At 45.1% G+C, this 17214-nt stretch overlaps 1 protein-coding gene across 1 annotated transcript; it reads right to left on the reverse strand.

The window, feature by feature from the left end:
* Positions 1 to 12804: 12804 nt before the first annotated feature.
* LOC131592263 (mediator of RNA polymerase II transcription subunit 21) lies at positions 12805 to 16596 on the reverse strand. Its single transcript, XM_058863663.1, has 4 exons — positions 16486 to 16596; positions 16127 to 16241; positions 15800 to 15900; positions 12805 to 13265 (listed from the first exon to the last, which is right to left on the reverse strand). Exons 1-4 carry the CDS (start codon positions 16525 to 16527, stop codon positions 13089 to 13091), a joined length of 435 nt encoding a protein of 144 aa, XP_058719646.1. The 5' UTR covers positions 16528 to 16596; the 3' UTR covers positions 12805 to 13088.
* Between the last annotated feature and the right edge of the window lie 618 nt (positions 16597 to 17214).

A 17214-nucleotide genomic window follows, 5' to 3' on the forward strand; every position in this document is an offset into this window, starting at 1 on the left:
GCTGGCTACAGCAGCCTGAGCTGACACTGGCATTCTCCATTATACATAGCTGGGATTGGATTGATTTAATCCCTTGCTTGGATCATTAATTTCTGCAGTAAGTCTGGGGGCAGACAGGGAGCATGATGAAACACGGCTCCATCTCTTCCCAGCAGAGGCAGTTCAAGATGTGCACAGCTTGGAGCGAATAGTATTGTACCAACAGGCCAGGCTGTGCACATGTAAATGCTGAATCAGGCTCAGAAAGAAGGCCAAGTCTAATGCACTGTACTTAAAATGCTTCCTGAAAGGTTTTGGAAACCTCCAACATCATTGGAGATCATGTTCCTAAGAAATGGGTTCAAAAGAGGTCAGGACAGGTTTATTTTTATATTGTAAAAAAAGCCAGAGGCACTTTAGATAAAGTTCAGCAAACTGCTTGTCTGCCATTAAGAAGACCTGCAGTGACATCTGGGAAATACTGTACCTAAAATCACAGAGGGACAGAGCTTCTCAAGGGGAACAGTGCTTCCACTTTTTAGAGCTGTTTTAAATCACTGTGACCCCATAGCCTGCTGAATACACAATATCTATCCTGACTGGGAGGGAACTATAAGCTCACAGTGATGCAAGGCATCAACAGAAACCTCAATCTTCACAAGTAATAGGGAGAAAAAATATTAGTAAGGGTGGGAGAAAATGGGTGAAGACAAAAATTATTCTCCTCTCCTCTCCTCTCCTCTCCTCTCCTCTCCTCTCCTCTCCTCTCCTCTCCTCTCCTCTCCTCTCCTCTCCTCTCCTCTCCTCTCCTCTCCTCTCCTCTCCTCTCCTCTCCTCTCCTCTCCTCTCCTCTCCTCTCCTCTCCTCTCCTCTCCTCTCCTCTCCTCTCCTCTCCTCTCCTCTCCTCTCCTCTCCTCTCCTCTCCTCTCCTCTCCTCTCCTCTCCTCTCCTCTCCTCTCCTCTCCTCTCCTCTCCTCTCCTCTCCTCTCCTTTTTCCCTCTGGCAAAGAATCCCCTTCTCCAGCCCTTGACAACAAGCATGATAAAGCCCATGGCTAAGAAGTTTCTGATCTCCTCTGTTCCTGATTACAGCTTCTCTCTCCTCAAGCAGCAGATCTGTTTTTATGGAGGAAGCAGTGCTTCCACAGCGGAATGAAGGGATTTTGGGCAGCAGAGCCAGCTGTGAGGCTGATGGGTTTTGGGAAGACAGGTGTGCCAGGTCCTCGAGGGCAGAGAGCCTTTGAGGGAGCACAGGGAAGTGGTTGGCATGAGGTGCCACGGGATTTTGGCAGACACAGACAGCACCTGCCAGGCAAAAGGGGGATGGGAAAAGCTTTGCAGAGTGGATGTAGGAAATGCTGGGCTGCGGGGGAGCATCTATGGGATCAAGCTGGTGAATCCAGCTGCCTTAGCTTCAACTCAGTGTAAAGGTAGAAGGGGTGATGGGTCAAGGACACCAGATGTAGAGATAGTAGGTTAACAATTGTGTGATGCCTGCAGTATGTAATGTTTATCATCTCTTGGTGAATTATTCTCCTCCCTCTTTCTATCTCCCATCTTCTGACACTAGGAATCATTTGCTGTCCTGACATACCTCAGTTTAGAATAATCATCTGTATTTCTCATGAGTCTGGAAATAAGAGTCTGGCCCCAGGGACTGTGGGACAAGCACATAATTCACTGACCAGAAGCAGAGGTACCAATATACCAGACTCCTCCATATAGACATCCATCCTAGTTCTCAGGTGGAGCAGCCCTAGGGGAGAGAAGTTGTTAAAGTTTGATACGGTGATTTCAGTACTCAAGAACAAAACACTGTGCACAATGTTCACCTTTTTCTTTCTATTATCTGTACTTTATTTATTTTAATTATCCAGCAAATCTGGCCAGCTGTGTCTGGGGGCTTCCTGGTTAAAGTCTGTTGCAGGAGTATGTAGGTCAAGCCAGCCTACCCTTACAAGAGGCATGAATTGCATCCCTCTGAATGCTCTGCCTGTGGAGTGAATCTGAGAAGTCTCTGAAGTCTCTCAAATGGGATTATTCTTCTCCCTGTTCAGCACCTGAAGCTGTTTTTAACATTGATATGCCAAAGTAGGTATCTCCAAACATGTGACAAGTAAACACAGCAGACTTGGGAACGACGTACATCTGCAAAAGCTGTCCCACAGCCTCTCCAAAAAGAGATCAAAGAAAATGTTGTGATCAGTGAGAAATGTCTGGTCAGCTTAACCATTCAGACTGACTGAACTATTCAACCTGCTTTAAAAAGGCAAACTTGTGGACTCTTGTGGGATGACATTTTCCTTGAGTGACATCACTCTACAATAATTTCTTGAAAATATTGTGATGAAACATGCAAGGAGAAAAGTATTCTGGCCTTTCCAGACACCTGTGAGTCATCCTAGACTGCTTCTTCTACCTCCAAATAGAGACAGTTACAAAAGATAGTTTTCTGAAAGCTGCAGCAGTGACAGAGGTATTAATACAAAGAGTAATTAAAGAACAATGTTGATAGATTCTGGCTCTCTCAACCTTTCAGGCAATCAGGCTATTTCCCCCCCAGCTTGAACCCATCTCACAAAGTTTATTTATTGTATACCTCCATCCTTTGCAATATTAAGGCATGCTGTAATTTCTCTCTCCTTGCCTCCTTTGGGCTCAATTCTCTGTGGATATAACTTTTCCCTAGTCTCTCAGCCTCTTTTGGGCTGAATTCTTCTGGGATCCTCCCTCGTGGGGAGTCCCACTTATCTCAGTCCTTATTATTCGAAGAAAACTCCCGAGCTCATTAGAATCTTGTTTCTTGTGTTTATTGAAGGATCCTTACAAAACTTAACAGGTCTCTCCAGGCTGGTTACAAGGTTAATCTTTGCAATTTGGCACATTTCTTTCTTCTGATGGTACAAACAAGGCCTTGTGGCACACTTCGTGTCTGATGCACAAAATGGCTCCGAAATACACAGTTCTTTTATCTTTATACCTATTTTTACCCAATTAACAATAGACACGTATATTATTTTTCTTAATGACCCAATGACCCATCACCTCTGTGATGCATTGAGGCATTTTCTATCCAATCACTCACTTACTATTACCCAAAAACCTCTAGGAGAAGAACATGAAGAAGAAAGAAGGGACAAGGGACAACACCCTAAATCCTCCATCTTGTCTCCTGTTCTCTAAACTAACTTTTTCACCCAGTGATTTAAGAAACTTTCTAATCTACACACTTACACTTTTAGCTTTTTCTATCTAACTTCAACATTTGTTTTCATGTATCATCATGAAAACATGCTCATGAATTTCATATTATATGAAATTTAGTGTTTTTCTAGATCTTATAACTAAGTATCAGAAACAAGGGCACACACTCTGTATTCCAGACTCCAACACATGCAAGATTTAAAATCCTGATTAAATGGTTTCCTGGGTTTTGGAGCATTATTGTGTTGTCTGTGAGCTGGTGACACCTCTCTGGCTGTATGGGGGAGAAAATCAGCCTCAGACAGGAAACTCTAAAAATACAGCTTTCATATTTTAGTGTCATGTCCAGAGGACACTGTGGCTTTGGTCCTCGTTGTGCATCTGCCTGATGACAACGGGACACAACTCCCCTTTAAGCTGCTGTTGAATTACAGCAGGCCCTAGTCCTTCCCTGGTCCTTTTGTCCTGTCAGACTGCAGGCACAGCTGGAGCATGGTGGACACACAGACCTGACAGTCTGCACTGAGAGACCTGACTCATTTTGAGTAACATGTGCCATCCTTGCCCCTCACATACACATTTGCCACCCTCCCAGGTAACAAAGGCCAGTTTTGTCCCCAGCTGATGTCACCTCATCCTGTGGTCAGCATGAAATGGAGCAGTTCTGTGGTTCTTTGGGTAGATCTGCTTAGAGCTGCTGCAACAAGGGACAAAGGAAATACTTTTCCTCTTCTCCAAGGAAAAATGCTGGGTTTGGATGGACAAAGAGTAACACCTGTCCCTCCAGATGGGGTATCAGTGCAATTTGTTATTGCAATAATAAAACACTGTGCACAGTATTCACCTTGTATTTTCTAATTTTATTTATTCAGTTTAATTAGCCACCAAATCTAGCTGTTCTAGGGGCTTCCTGTCTCAAGCATCTATTGCAGGAGTATGTAGGTCAAGCCAGCCTACCCTTAAGAGAAGCATGAATTGTATCCCTCTAAAAGCTGTGCCCATGGAGTGAATCTGAGAAGTCCCTGAAGTCTCTCAAATTTGATTTCATTCATCTCCATGCTCAGCATCTGAAGTTATTTAAACTGGGGTTACAGACTATTCTGGAATGGTGAATCTTTGTATCCCTTTTCCACTTTTACTTTGTGTCTGTGTGCAAAGACTGGAGGCTGTGACTCCCCCCTCCCCTTGGATATATTGACTCACACCAGAACATGAACCACATCCACGCATTCTCAATCTGTCTGTCTGGAGGAGTGACAATGTGAGTGATTCCAGGCAAGGCGGAACATTTTTGAGAGAAAATCCTGGCATGGAATCTAGTGTTTGACAAGAATGGTGTGTGGGTATCCCTTGAAAACTAAGGCGAACATGACCATAAATGTTTAAACAGAGACTCTTTGTCCTCTACAACTGTGTTCTAAGCTAAGAGACTGGCCTGAAGATGTGCTTTCAAAGGACTGAGCTGAAGATTTTGAAAGAAAGGAATCCATTCAGGTGGTTCCAAGGAAGAGTGCTTTCTTGTAACCAATTTTGGCACACTCCTCTCCTCAGCACAGGGTTAAGGAGGGTTAAAACACCAGAACAATGCATTTCTGGCCAGCGGAGCAACTGCCTCTATTGTGTCTGGTCAGGAGTTCCTGAGTACGTCAGGATAATGAATCATAAGCAAAAAAGAGAATTAAAAGTTGTGCAGTGCTATGTCTCCTTAAAAGCATTCCAGTGCAATCCTGCAGTCCCATTTCTGGGAAATTCCATCCCCTTTGACCTCAGTGGGGCAGAGTAATAAATCTCTGCTAACACCAGAGATCAGGTTTTGTGCGTACGCTGGTCAGAATTAACGTAACAAGGGCTAAACACAGGATGAAAGTGGAAGGGGTTGACACAGTGAGCAAGACCAATTGCACAGCACCACATGCTGTTTAGTTCCAAAGAATCCAGTGACACAACCCTAACAGGGAAACCACACCACCATGGCCCTGGAGCCACCAATACTGGAAAAACCACAGGGAGTGAGCATAGGTGATCAAGGGCACAATTCTCCACAGGAACAAGAAATTTGTTAGATGAAGTGCCTGGATAATCTAAGAAATAATCCAGTTCTATGCTATGAAGAGGTAACAAAGAATTTTAACAATCCCTATTATTAAGGCTGGGGCCAATGTCTTTTTGAAAAGCCTTAAGTCACAACACACTTGGTCTGAACACAGGTGAGTCTGGAAAATGAACAGTTAACTGCCAAAATTCTGCTGCCTCTCAGTGTCAGATGGGATGGACAGAAAAGAATCACAAAGTCTCTTTATGAGGGGAACAACAACTTATTTGCACTTTAACTTTGTTATTTCAGAAGTTACATTATTGCAGCTTTATTCTAGCAGCCACAAAGCATAAAGAGCTGTGCAGGATACAGGCACAATCTTGCTTATTGTGATAAATATTATCACTTCATTACTCTAATGATCAGGTTCATTTCTGATTCTGCTCCATAGGATTCTTCCTGATAGATTTTCTCTGAAAGGAATGATGTTTTTGCATTTTAGCCTACAATTTACTGTGTATTCCACAGCCCATCAAAGTCTGGCCTTCAGATGAGGTTAATACCCACTGTTAACAACAGACAATTAAATATGACCTAGTGATAAAGAACAAGTCACACAGTTCAGGATCACTGGCATCTACAGATGCCATGTCATTAAATCATACAAGCTCATGACACAAGTTCTGTAAAAAAGAAAATTTATCCCTCACTACCCAGCTACACCTGAAATTAAAAGCACTGCCTTTTATCATGCCTCACTTCCTGAATTCCTTCTCCTGTTAGAGAGGCTGGCAGAGATTTATTACTCAATTACCTTTAATTGGTCAATTAAGGACCAGGTGGAAGGAACCACACAGGTGCAAGTGGATCCCTTCTCCTTCACCTGAAGCTGCTTCAAAATACCTGCACAGGAAACAGCCAAACACAATTGCTCTCTGCTGAGAAATACTAATGCCAGAGTGGAATTGCTCTTCACATACTTGAGCACAACCAGAACAAGTCAGAGCTGCTGCTTCTGCCTCACTGGAGGATTTCACTCCCTCTCAGCACACGAACCAGCCTGTTGTAACCACAGGAAGGATTTCTCTTACTGTTGACCAACACCAGCAAGGGCAGATCCCACCCTGTGCTCCCCGTGGATCTGTCTGGCACACTGAAAGCCTCAGGACTTGTAGAGTGCCTGAGAATGTCAGCTCTCCTTTGCTAAAGCACTCAGGTTTGGGCTCTTTGATGCCTGAAGCAAGCTGGAACACTCCACCCAGATACACTGTAGTCACCTTTCCATAGCTGGCTCCCACAGTACAAATTAAAACCATGTACTTTGAACCAGTTCCGTCATTTTATGTTCAAACTCAGTGCCTTTTGGGGAAGGAGGATGACATCATGCATCCTTTAGTAATCAAATTCAGGTGTGCCTTGGCTTCTGCATTGCTGAGGGTGAATGCATGTCCATGCTGCAGGGAGTGAGGAAGAGGGATACCAGAAGATCTGCTGTGAAGTGAGCATTAGACACTCACTCACTGCCTTTGAATTAACCCAAGATATTTTTTCTTCTTCTCTGCAGGGTTTCCCTTCCATCATTTTACACTGTGCCTCTGTAAATCACAGAGAAGATGCACAGAGAGGCACATGTCCCACTTTATGGTGCCAAGGACTGTCAGGATGCCTCCTTAGCTTTACACACACGTACCTGGTACCAGTGAAATACAGGATCTGCTTCCACTCCATCAATCACCATTTGACAATAGCTGGATGATTCTGGTGGCTTTTCTGTAGCAGAAGTTGGACAAATTACTGCACCCTCACTGCACTGCCACTCAGGGAAAGCTTCCTAGCAGCAGCCTACTGCAGTTTTTAAAACACCACCAAGAGAAAGCCTCCATTGCCAAAGCTGTGCCTTCAATCCCAAGTCCCGTAAATACCCAGGGTGCCCACTGACACATCCAGTGAGGTTTATCTGAATACTTCCCAGTTTTTAGAATTAATCCTTGCTTATATTGTTTGTTGACATGAACATTCAAAATAAAATGCCAGGCTGACTGTTAGGAGAACCCATGCTTTTTCTGATACCTCCGGAAAGAAAACAGAGAAAGGGAACCAGATTTTTTTCTTTTCAGCAAGGTTCATTAGGTTGGGAACAATTGTATCCAGACTGCCCAGGCATTTTTCCTTCTACTTCCACCTTTTTCAGCGCTGAAATCAAATCTGCCATCCCCTGTTTTTTCCAGTGGAAGGCACCAAGCACATAAACTTTTTCCTATTCGCCATTCTGCAGTACCTGAAAAAAGCACTGGAGAAACTCCTGCAGAAGCCCCGCCTCCACAATCTCAAGTGTAAGAACCCTCTTCTTTTGAGCTCTCAGCTTCAAAGGTGTGCTTTCTTTTAAAGAATGTGGCTTCTCTCTCTTGGATCATGGCTTGAGAAAACAATTGGGATTTTTCTCTAGCACTTGTGGAAAGTTAATGTACATTTAATTGCTTTCCCACACAGACATAGAATGGAGTATGTTTTTTTCCTGAAAGAGTGCTTTTATTCCAGTCTCCTCTTTTTAAGTGGGCAGGGTGGAGGAAAGATGTCTCAGAGCCAAATTACACAGTCCCTACTCAGCTACAGATTTCCACTTCAGAACATTAATTCATTTAGTCTTTCAGTGAAGTGTGTAAGAGGCTAAAGCCAGGACCCAAGTAATATTTACAGTAAGCAAAAATCAAGTTAAAATGGTCAGTGGAAAACTGTTTCCACTGTTGTGTTACGTTTTTTGAGTGTTAGGTACAAACATAAATTCAGAAGAAACATGGTTCTGGTGCAAACAGCTGTAAAATAGACAATCCTCTGTGCTCAGAACATGAGGTGAATGTGTTCAGCTACTTGTCCGTGCCAGTTGAGTGCAGCAGCAGCAGCAAAAAAATAAAATAAAATAAAATAAAATTCCTGGTCTAGCTACAGTGAACAAGCCTACAAGGCTTTCCAATAAACAAAAATAAACCTTAGCCCTTCATCTAAGTGTACACAAACACCGTGAAGTCATTGTCAAGCTGCACTTCTTCAAAGCATGTTACACTAAAAATATTGAAACAGACAGAAACTTCCTGAAGATCATTTCCACTGTGGATGCCACTTACTGCAAGCACCTAAAACAGTGTATGACATACCTAAAATGTGAAAAAAAAGCTGGCAAACTTTGTTTTCTGTGCTCTTTGTTGCTAGAACATGGGTTTCAGGTAAAAAGTTACTGCCAGTCAATCAATAATTTGTTTTTAAGTCAAAGTAATTCAAACTTTCTTCCATAGATCTTAAATCAAAAGCTAAAATAAAACTTTTTCTCTAGCCTCAGATTTGATGTCTGAAAATTGGCCTTTTGTTATTTCTTATGTAAGACGACATAACAAGCTATGTAAAACACAAATACAATTTCTTTCTGTAGAGGAGTCTGCCTTTGTCTAACAGTGAGTCAGCATCATCTGACAGATCAATTTTCTCTAAGTGTAGGATGTGGATTTTGCATATCACACTCTCCAAAGGCACCTGTTGGAAACTTGGGTCACTACAGCGTGGAATTTCACACCACACATAAGGTCAACTCAGTGGCCTCCCAGCACATCACAAAGTCTCATCAATAGGAATGAGGCTGATATGAGATACCTCAAGTTTTCTGACCTCCGGATCTGCCTTTCTATAATGGGGACACAACATTCCTTAACAGTTTGTTGGTTCTTTATGAAGCTGTGCATATGTCTCGTATCCACAGGATGAAGACAGAGCTCAGGAGGAGTCTAATTCCACCTCCTGACCAGCGGTCAGTCAGCTGTGAGGTCAATGAGGTTGGCCAGAGCTTTAAGCATCCAAGTCTTGAAAAACATCCCAGGATTCTCAGCTTCTCTGGGGACTGTGTTGCAAAATTTACTTGTCCCAGTGCTGAAAAAGCTTTTCCTTGTGACCAGTCTGAACCTCTGTTGCTCCAATCTCTGTCCACCATCATCCTCCTTCTGCCAAGCACCACTATGAACAGCCTGGCCCTGTCTTTTCGTAAGCTCCCATAGGTGTGGGCAGGCTGCTGTTAGGTGTCCCCAAAGCCATCCCATGAGCAGGCTGCTGTTAGGTGTCCCAAAGCCATTCCTGTTCCCAGCCTAGGTCCCTCAGCCTCTCCTCATGGGGATGTGCTCCAGCCCATGCTTATCCTGGGGGCCCACAGGTGTTGGGAGCATTCCAGGTGCACTCCAACATGTGCTGAACACAGGGAAGTGATTGCTTTCCTTGATCTCCTGGCTGTGCTCCTGCTAACACGGCCCGGGATGCTGCTGGCCTGTTGTATTCCCAGGGCCAGCTGCTGGCTCATGCTCAGCCTGCTGTGTGCCAAGGCCCAAGCTCCATCTGAGCAGAGCTGCTCTCAGGCCTGCCAGTCTCTGGCCTGTATTGTTGAAAACTCCCAAAATCTTTTGGTATCAGGTCTGTGGGGATGACCAAAACACTTTCTCTATGCCACTTACAGCAGAAGCTCCCAGATCTTGCAAGATTATCTGCAATAAAGGCCAAGATAACTTCATATAGATGTTAAGCTAAAGTAATGTTAATGAACTTTTCCCAGTACCTTTAAAAACAAGTGTACTAATTTCTCTGTATTCTTGTCTCTCAAAAAGAGAACAGCTGCTGTGAGGTGTTCCTTTCCTCCAAGCATGGATGCTTATAGTAAAGACTAGGCTTTGATTAGTTGCTTATATTTACTAAATTGATTCCAACATTTTTGCCAGTGGGCTGTATGGATTCTCAGCGTGAGATGCTCCTGCTCATTTAAAGTGGCTGAGATTGTTTTTCAAAGGAATTTTCCATTATGCTCTCTACTATCTTTTTTCAAAGCACAATTTGTTCACTGGGCAGTACTCCTTGTACAATATAACATGCAGAACCATAGCTCAACACTTCTGTTTTCTTCCCATGTACTCTACCTCCATCAATTCTCGTCTCAACCTGAATTTCCTTTCGCAACTCTCTCACAGGTTATCTGATATGTTTGTTACCAGCTGCTGTGTTCACTTTGTTCCCCCCACCCCGCCTCCCTCTTTCCGGTATTAAAATTTGGGAAGCAGGCAAGGCTTCTCAGGGAAGACACAATGCCTGCAGGCGGGGAATTAGCAGAGGGAGCAGCCCCGGCAGAAGGACCTGGGGGTACTGTGGGGGAGAGCTGGACATGCCCCAACCATGTGTGCTGGGACCCAGAACCCCCCTGTGCTGGGCTGGGGGGATTCTGCCCCTCTGCCCGGCTCTGCTGAGCCCCCCCTGCAGGGCTGCATCCAGCCCTGGGCCCAGCACAGGAAGGACAGGGAGCTGCTGCAGCCAGGCCAGAGCAGGGACACCAAGGCAATCAGAGGGATGGAGCAGCTCTGCTGGGAGGAAAGGCTGAGGGAACAATTGGGATTGTTCAGCCTGGGGAAGAGAAGGCTTTGGGGTGACCTCACTGTGGCCTTGCAGTGCTTGAAGGGAACCCACAGGAAAGATGGAGACTCTTGACAGGGGCCTGGAGTGACAGGACAAGGGAATGACTTCACAATGACAGAGAGCAGGTTTAGATTGGATATTGGGAAGAAATTGTTCTCTGTGAGAGTGGTGAGGCCCTGGCACAGGTTGTCCAGAAAAGCTGTGGCTTTCCCTGGATCCCTGGCATTGTCCAAGGCCAGGTTGGATGTGGCTCTAAGCAAGCTGGGATAGTGGAAGGTGTCCCTGCCCATGGCAGGGGGGTTGGAATGAGATGAGATTTAAGGTCCCATTCCATTCTATGATGCTGTGACTCCTCCATTTTTTCTAATGCACTGAAAAGTAGAAGTGTCATAACTGAGCCAGACCCCATAATCCTGCATGCCCTACAATTCTTGCCAGAGTACAAGGAGATCACTACCATCACACAGTGGGTTCTGAACAGAGATGCTCAAACCCCAATAGCAGCAGCTGGACAAATCAGCACATGATAAAGGGCAAAGGAATCCACATCTCCAGGCCCCAATCTAATGCTTTGTCCATTAAACAGCTGCAGCAAATCAATGTTTTCCCGCCTTTGTTGTGTCAGACCAAGAGAAGATACACACTTTGCTGACCAAGCTGCAGACTCTGAAAGAGCAGGTGGAAATCTACACCAGCTGAAGTGTCAAAATATCAAACATAAACTTATTTATACTTCTGGTTAAGCTTAAACAGCAACTAGAAGAAAGAGCTTCCCCAGTTAGGCAGTCTCATGCTGCAGAAATAGAGCAGTTTTCAAGTATAAAAAAATAGAAGGCTATGAAATGAACTGTGGTTAATGAAGATGTACACAGTCTTCCACAGTTTCCAAGTTAACAAGTGTGAGATGATGGACATGTTAAGCTGTAACAAGGAATCTTCTATGAAAATCAAATCCCTTTTCCAGCAACATATTCTTTATTTCTTTTTTTCCTTCTGCAGAATCTGATAGTGAAAGAGTTTCACAACAGCAAACTAAATTTATGACTGCAGATATGCACATTTCATAAAATATCATTAAGCAATGAAAGACCAGTTTCATTAAGTACTTCCAGTTTTAGTATTAGAGGCAGGAACACCTTTATCTTTTTTAATCCTCAAAACACGGTGCTGTGCTACACTTGTTCTTTCACTGGGGCAGTCTAGTGTGAGGCTGCATCTAATTCCTTAAGGATCAGTACACTAAAGGCATTTTTGAATTGCTCTGAAGTGTCTGGGTGCATTACCAACATGTGTAACTTTCAAGTCAATGACAGTATAGCCAATATGAAGAAACAGGTGGCTTTGATTGGGAAATGAGCAGATGCTACCTGCCAACAAACAACATCTTGCAATAACAAGGCTGGTAACTCAAAACAACAGAAAATGACCAAGTTTAACCCCAAGCTCATGCTTTGAGCCCTACATTAGCCACTGGTTTGGTGTTGGAGTTTTTTTTTAAATATCAAGAGATACTAGTATTTCTGTAGTCCTACAACAAAGAGCAAAAATTCATTCTGTGATCGAGTGTGTGAAGATAAAAACACCTCTGTAGAGTGCCTTGGGGACAACAGGAATCTTGCTGCATATGATCACAACATTCATATGGCAGCCAGTGCTTACACTGAAAAGCAACTTTATGTAATAAGCTATTTTCAGTTTTCTCACTGCTGATTTTTATCCAGTCATCCAATGCTTCCTCATCAGTGCCAGCTTTAGAGGCACTCACCAGTTGCCAAGAGAATACGGAATATCAGCAAAAGCAGAGAAATAGCACAAGCAAGTAAGAGCAGGTGTGTCAGTGGCAACAAGGGACTCAAAGGCTCATTCATGAATTACAAACAGTAATCAGTATCAGTATCTGTCAGTATCAGACACCTGCAGGTTTATTTCTTTGTAAATACAATGCCAATGACAAGAACAATCACTCTGTAAACATCAGAGTTTACTCATCCTTTCATATGCTCTGTAAAGGGTGGTAAACCAGTCAATCAACATTACTAGTGCTGTTAATTAAAACAGGTGACCATCACTGCATTCACCGTACTGTCTCCAGGGAACTCTGGCCAACTCATGTGTCTGAGGCTTACAAAAAAACAGACCACGACCATAGTGGGATTAATTTATACAAATGCTTCTAATATGTAAGAAATTCGACTGAAGTCATATTGGTGAACAGAAAGCTCTTTTTAAGTCAAGGAAACACACATCACACATCCACACAGATCCAGAACAGAGCCCTGCAGAAGCGTTTCTCACACAAAACCCGCAGCCGAACCGTGCCAAAGCCGCCGCTCCCGACGCGGGGCAGCGGCGCGGGAGGGCCGGGCCAGCCCATCTATTCCCGGTGTATCCAGAGGCGTTCCTGAGGCTCTTGGGCAGGGCCGCGCTGCCCCCTGGCGCTACGAGTCGGGCAGGGGCTGGCTGTGGGTGCCGCTCCGCGTCTTGAGCTGCGACTGGGCGATGTCGGCCAGGGCGCTCTGGATCTTCTCGAGCAGCACATCCCCGCGGTAAACAACCTCCTCCAACCGCGCCGCCGCCTCGTGGTTCTCCTCTTCCAGCCGGTACAGGCTCGCAGCCTTCAAAGCAAAACCGAGATGATACCGAAATATTTTTGTGTTTTTATGTATTTTTCAAACATTCGCAGCTCTGGATGCTACTATCACCCAGTCCTAGTATTTTTCCTACCGTTTCCCCTTAGAAGAATAAGTTAACCCTTCTAACGCATACTTGGACCTCTGTTTGGTCTTATTCTTACGAAGAAGAAGCCCGGCCAGGACGTTTTGTTTTCCAACCAGAATCTGAGAACACACAAGACAGGGGTCAAATAAGCCCCTGGAACTGAGGTGCCCCCACCCAGGGAGGCAAAGATTTAATTTCAGATAAGCATTGTTAAAGTGAGAGGCGTGGGCAAGAGGGAATTCCATCCTCTGCCTCAGAGGCCCTGCGAGCCCAGGAAGAAACTCCACCCCAGACCCCTCGTGGGATGGCAGCCCAGAGGTTCTCACTGGGTTTGAGTCCCTGGGGTTTCTCCCTTGCTGTGTTCCTGGTGGTCCCTGACCTTGAACTCCACCCTGGTTCTGTCCCTCAAAACCCATCACGCTGCCTCTGTTCGGGTCTCTCCGCCTCTGAGCTTGTCCCTGAGCTGAATAAATGGTTTCCTGAGCAGAAGCCCGTCTCCTTGGTGTCCCATGCCACTCACTGGTAACTGTAGCTTCTCTGGACCTGATCCTGCAGCTGCTGAAGGCAACATGGAACAACTCCGGTGGGGTAGAACCCAAGGAAAACTATGTAACCAACAACTCTTTTAATTGTACAATATTTATATGCTAATTTGCAAAACTCATAAAATCGTAGAACTCCGATGCTGGGTGTGTCCATGATCATTGGGACACTTGAAACCTTCCAATAAAGGCCTGCTTTTTATTTTACTACTTTAACAGTGTTGCAGGAGTTTCCTCTTTTGATATTAGGCAACAGGGAAAAGCAACGATCCTCAACAGAACCCTAAAGCAACTTTGCTACTCAAGGATACTGAGGGACTGGTTGGTGCTCCCTGAAAAAAGAAAGGTTCTCTTGTTTAATAGTTGACTGCAACTACTTCACAGCTTACAGCAGAATTTGTGCTGTCAACTTCACCAAAAGGGGGAGGTAAATTGTGCTGAGCATTAATGTAGCAGCTCCTTTTATCATTTAAAACAAGACTCTGGATCTGAAATATACACCAAGACAACTAGAGTATAAAAAAAGTAGATCAGCCTAAGTACATTTCTATTAATCAAGTAGTATCTACCACTTCTCAGCAAAGCCTATAGTACATATTTGAGACTGTTTCAAGCATCTTCAACACCATTTCTTTGAAGACTATCAGAATATTTAATACTGCACCAAACTAAGCAACAGAAAATAAAAATAAAAACTGGAATCCAAACGAATTTATCTTAAAACCACACTAGACAGGAAGTATCGGAAAATTTTGTGACATGAGGTTCTTAATGAAGACAGAAAGAAACTATTGAAGTATCACCTCTAAGAAAAGCATATCCCTACTGGATAACCAGCTCCTCCTTCTGGAAGGAGCTTCTTTGCCCACACCAGCTGACACTTTGATCAGACACTGTTCAGTCATGGAAGAAACTGGAATTTGTCTGTAACAGGAAATCTGTCTTCAGCTATTTAAAATGCACTGACAGGAAATTATGCTAGTGTTAATGAGCCCAATTAGGATGGGCACAACAATTACCATGACTAGCAAAGTTCCCAAATTTAACCTCCTTTGTTTAAATCCAGACACGGTGCCATTGCGAAGTCATTTCTCTTTGGCACATTCATTTTTGATGGTTACAGACCATCAATGCAGGCTTAAAACTTGCAGGTGATCTTAAAGGTGATCATCAACTTTGTCAGGAAAACAGCACTCTGCATCCTTTATGCATTCCAAAAAGAAAACACTTTATGTAAATCCAGCCATTAAGAGTCAAAAAAGAAAAAAATAAAATATGGTTTTAATGGGTAAAATCTGTGAAATAACAGAAAAAAAAGAAACCAAATAAAATCCAAATTTGACTGGTTTGAAGGAAGACTCGTTATTGAAAAGTGATTGAATTATTTTGTGACAGAGCTGAAGAACTTCAAGGACTGCAAATTCTAACCAGAAACAATATGAAAGAACAAAAGAGTTCTGTAGTGCTGGTTTTGCGGCTACAAAATGAAATGTGAAAAAGTATGAAATATTACCTAAGGGAAAAAAAAAGAATAAAACAACACACAAAGCATCAGTACTGTTCCATCTGTTCTGTTTATATCTGAAAAAAAGGGTGAGTAGTTTCCAGTATAGTGGTGGTGTGACAAAACCACCTAGTTTTTTTTACTTTTTATCAGAAAACGGAATCTAAATTATTGTCACTGATTATAATCTTACTTAGAACTAGATGCAAGTTCAAAATTTCCACTAAGCCTACAAAATATTCACAAGGCTACCCTCATGAAAAATTCAGGTTTGTACCAAAATAATTTTTCAGTGATGATTTGGCTTAGAGATGAAAAAATGTGTTTAAGAGAAAAGGAGGAAGTTTCTGAGTGTTCTGATGCTTGAAATTAGGAAAACTCCTACCTGCAAAGCTGCTGTGGATTCTTCACTGGGCAGGGAATCTATGAGAACATCGATATCCTTGGCAGTGCGAGCGATCAGAGCTGCGAACAGCTGGGCATACTCTGCACAAAACACAGCACAACTCAGGCCATCACTCAGAGAATTATTAGAAACAAGCACAACTCTGCTGTCACAATGTTATGCAGAAAGTGCAGCCGACATCCATTCTACTCCATCACTCCACCAGCTACGAGGGGAATTCTTTGCCGAGGCCGGATTTTGCATTCCCGAGCGCACTACACCGAAGCACGTTGTCTCGCCGTAGGAGACGCAGGAAACCGGACTCACCTTCCGTGGGGTTCACGGGCTGATCCTTGTTTATGGCCGTCTGGATGTTGCTGAAGGAGGCCGGGGGGCCGCACTGCTGCAGCACTCCGATGGCGTTACAGAACTGGTCCGCGAGCTGCGGGCACCAATTAACACCGCGTTAATCACCCTGCCCCATCGCTACAGCCGCCTCCAGCTCACGGCGGACCCCCGCCCGCCCAGCATCCCCGCCACGAGGAGGGTGCACATCCCACCCCCGCGGCCGTTCCCCCGGCTGGGGCGCTGCGGGCGGGGGACCGCATCACCGCATCCCCGCATAGGCCGCGCAGTCCGTGCCGTGCCCCGCGGCCCCGGGGGAGCGGGGGCGGCGGCCGCCTCACCGAATTGACGGCGTCCTGCAGCTGGGTCAGCCGGTCCGCCATGGCCGCGCCGCCGCCCCTGAGGCGCCGCTCCCCGGGGCACGCGCGCCCCCTGCCGGCCGGGAGGAACGGTCCGAGCGAGGGTGGGCAGGCCTTGGGACGGGCTGAGTCACCGCCCCTGCGCGGGTTTAAGGAGAGACTGGACTCGGCACTCAGTGCCACGGTCTGCTCCACACGGTGGTGTGCAGTCACAGGCTGAACTTGATGATCTCAGAGGTCTTTTCCAACCTAAGTGATTCTGTACCCTGGCACGGCCTGGGCAGCTTTTCCTGTGCAGCAGTCGCTCTGATCCCAGCTGAAGGCCGCAGCAGCGCTCGGGTGCTCCACTCCAGCCGCGATCCGAGCAGGGAAAAGCCAGAGCGTAATGTCCCCAGCAAGCCAAATCAGAGCCAGCATCCAACCTCCGAGCCCAGGGGTTGGAGGAAAAATGCCATTCGTGTCAGTCGGTTTGTGCCCATCTTTCTTATCTCTGACAGCTGGGTACAATGCCGGCCATCTCCCGGGGGACCTTAGAAATCATCTCTTTCCAACATTCTGCCATGGGCAGGGACACTTTCCCCTATCCCGGCTCCAAGCCCCATCCAACCCGGCCTTGGACACTGCCAGGGATCCAGGGGCAGCCACAGCTTCTCTGGGCAACCTGTACCAGAGTCTCAGCACCCTCACAGGCACCAATTTCTGCTAATATCC

The sequence above is a fragment of the Poecile atricapillus genome, chromosome W (genome assembly GCF_030490865.1).
Source record: "Poecile atricapillus isolate bPoeAtr1 chromosome W, bPoeAtr1.hap1, whole genome shotgun sequence".
In the NCBI taxonomy this organism is placed as follows: Eukaryota; Metazoa; Chordata; class Aves; order Passeriformes; family Paridae; genus Poecile; species Poecile atricapillus.

What these genes read in the sequence shown, in the direction of transcription:
- LOC131592263 (XM_058863663.1), bottom strand. Translation starts at nt 16,527, where the DNA reads ATGGCGGACCGGCTGACCCAGCTGCAGGACGCCGTCAATTCG. An exon ending in TGCAGGACGCCGTCAATTCG is followed by an intron (nt 16,242 to 16,485) that starts GTGAGGCGGCCG and finishes TGGTGCCCGCAG; the next exon opens with CTCGCGGACCAGTTCTGTAA. An exon ending in AATCCACAGCAGCTTTGCAG is followed by an intron (nt 13,266 to 15,799) that starts GTAGGAGTTTTC and finishes TTTGCTTTGAAG; the next exon opens with GCTGCGAGCCTGTACCGGCT.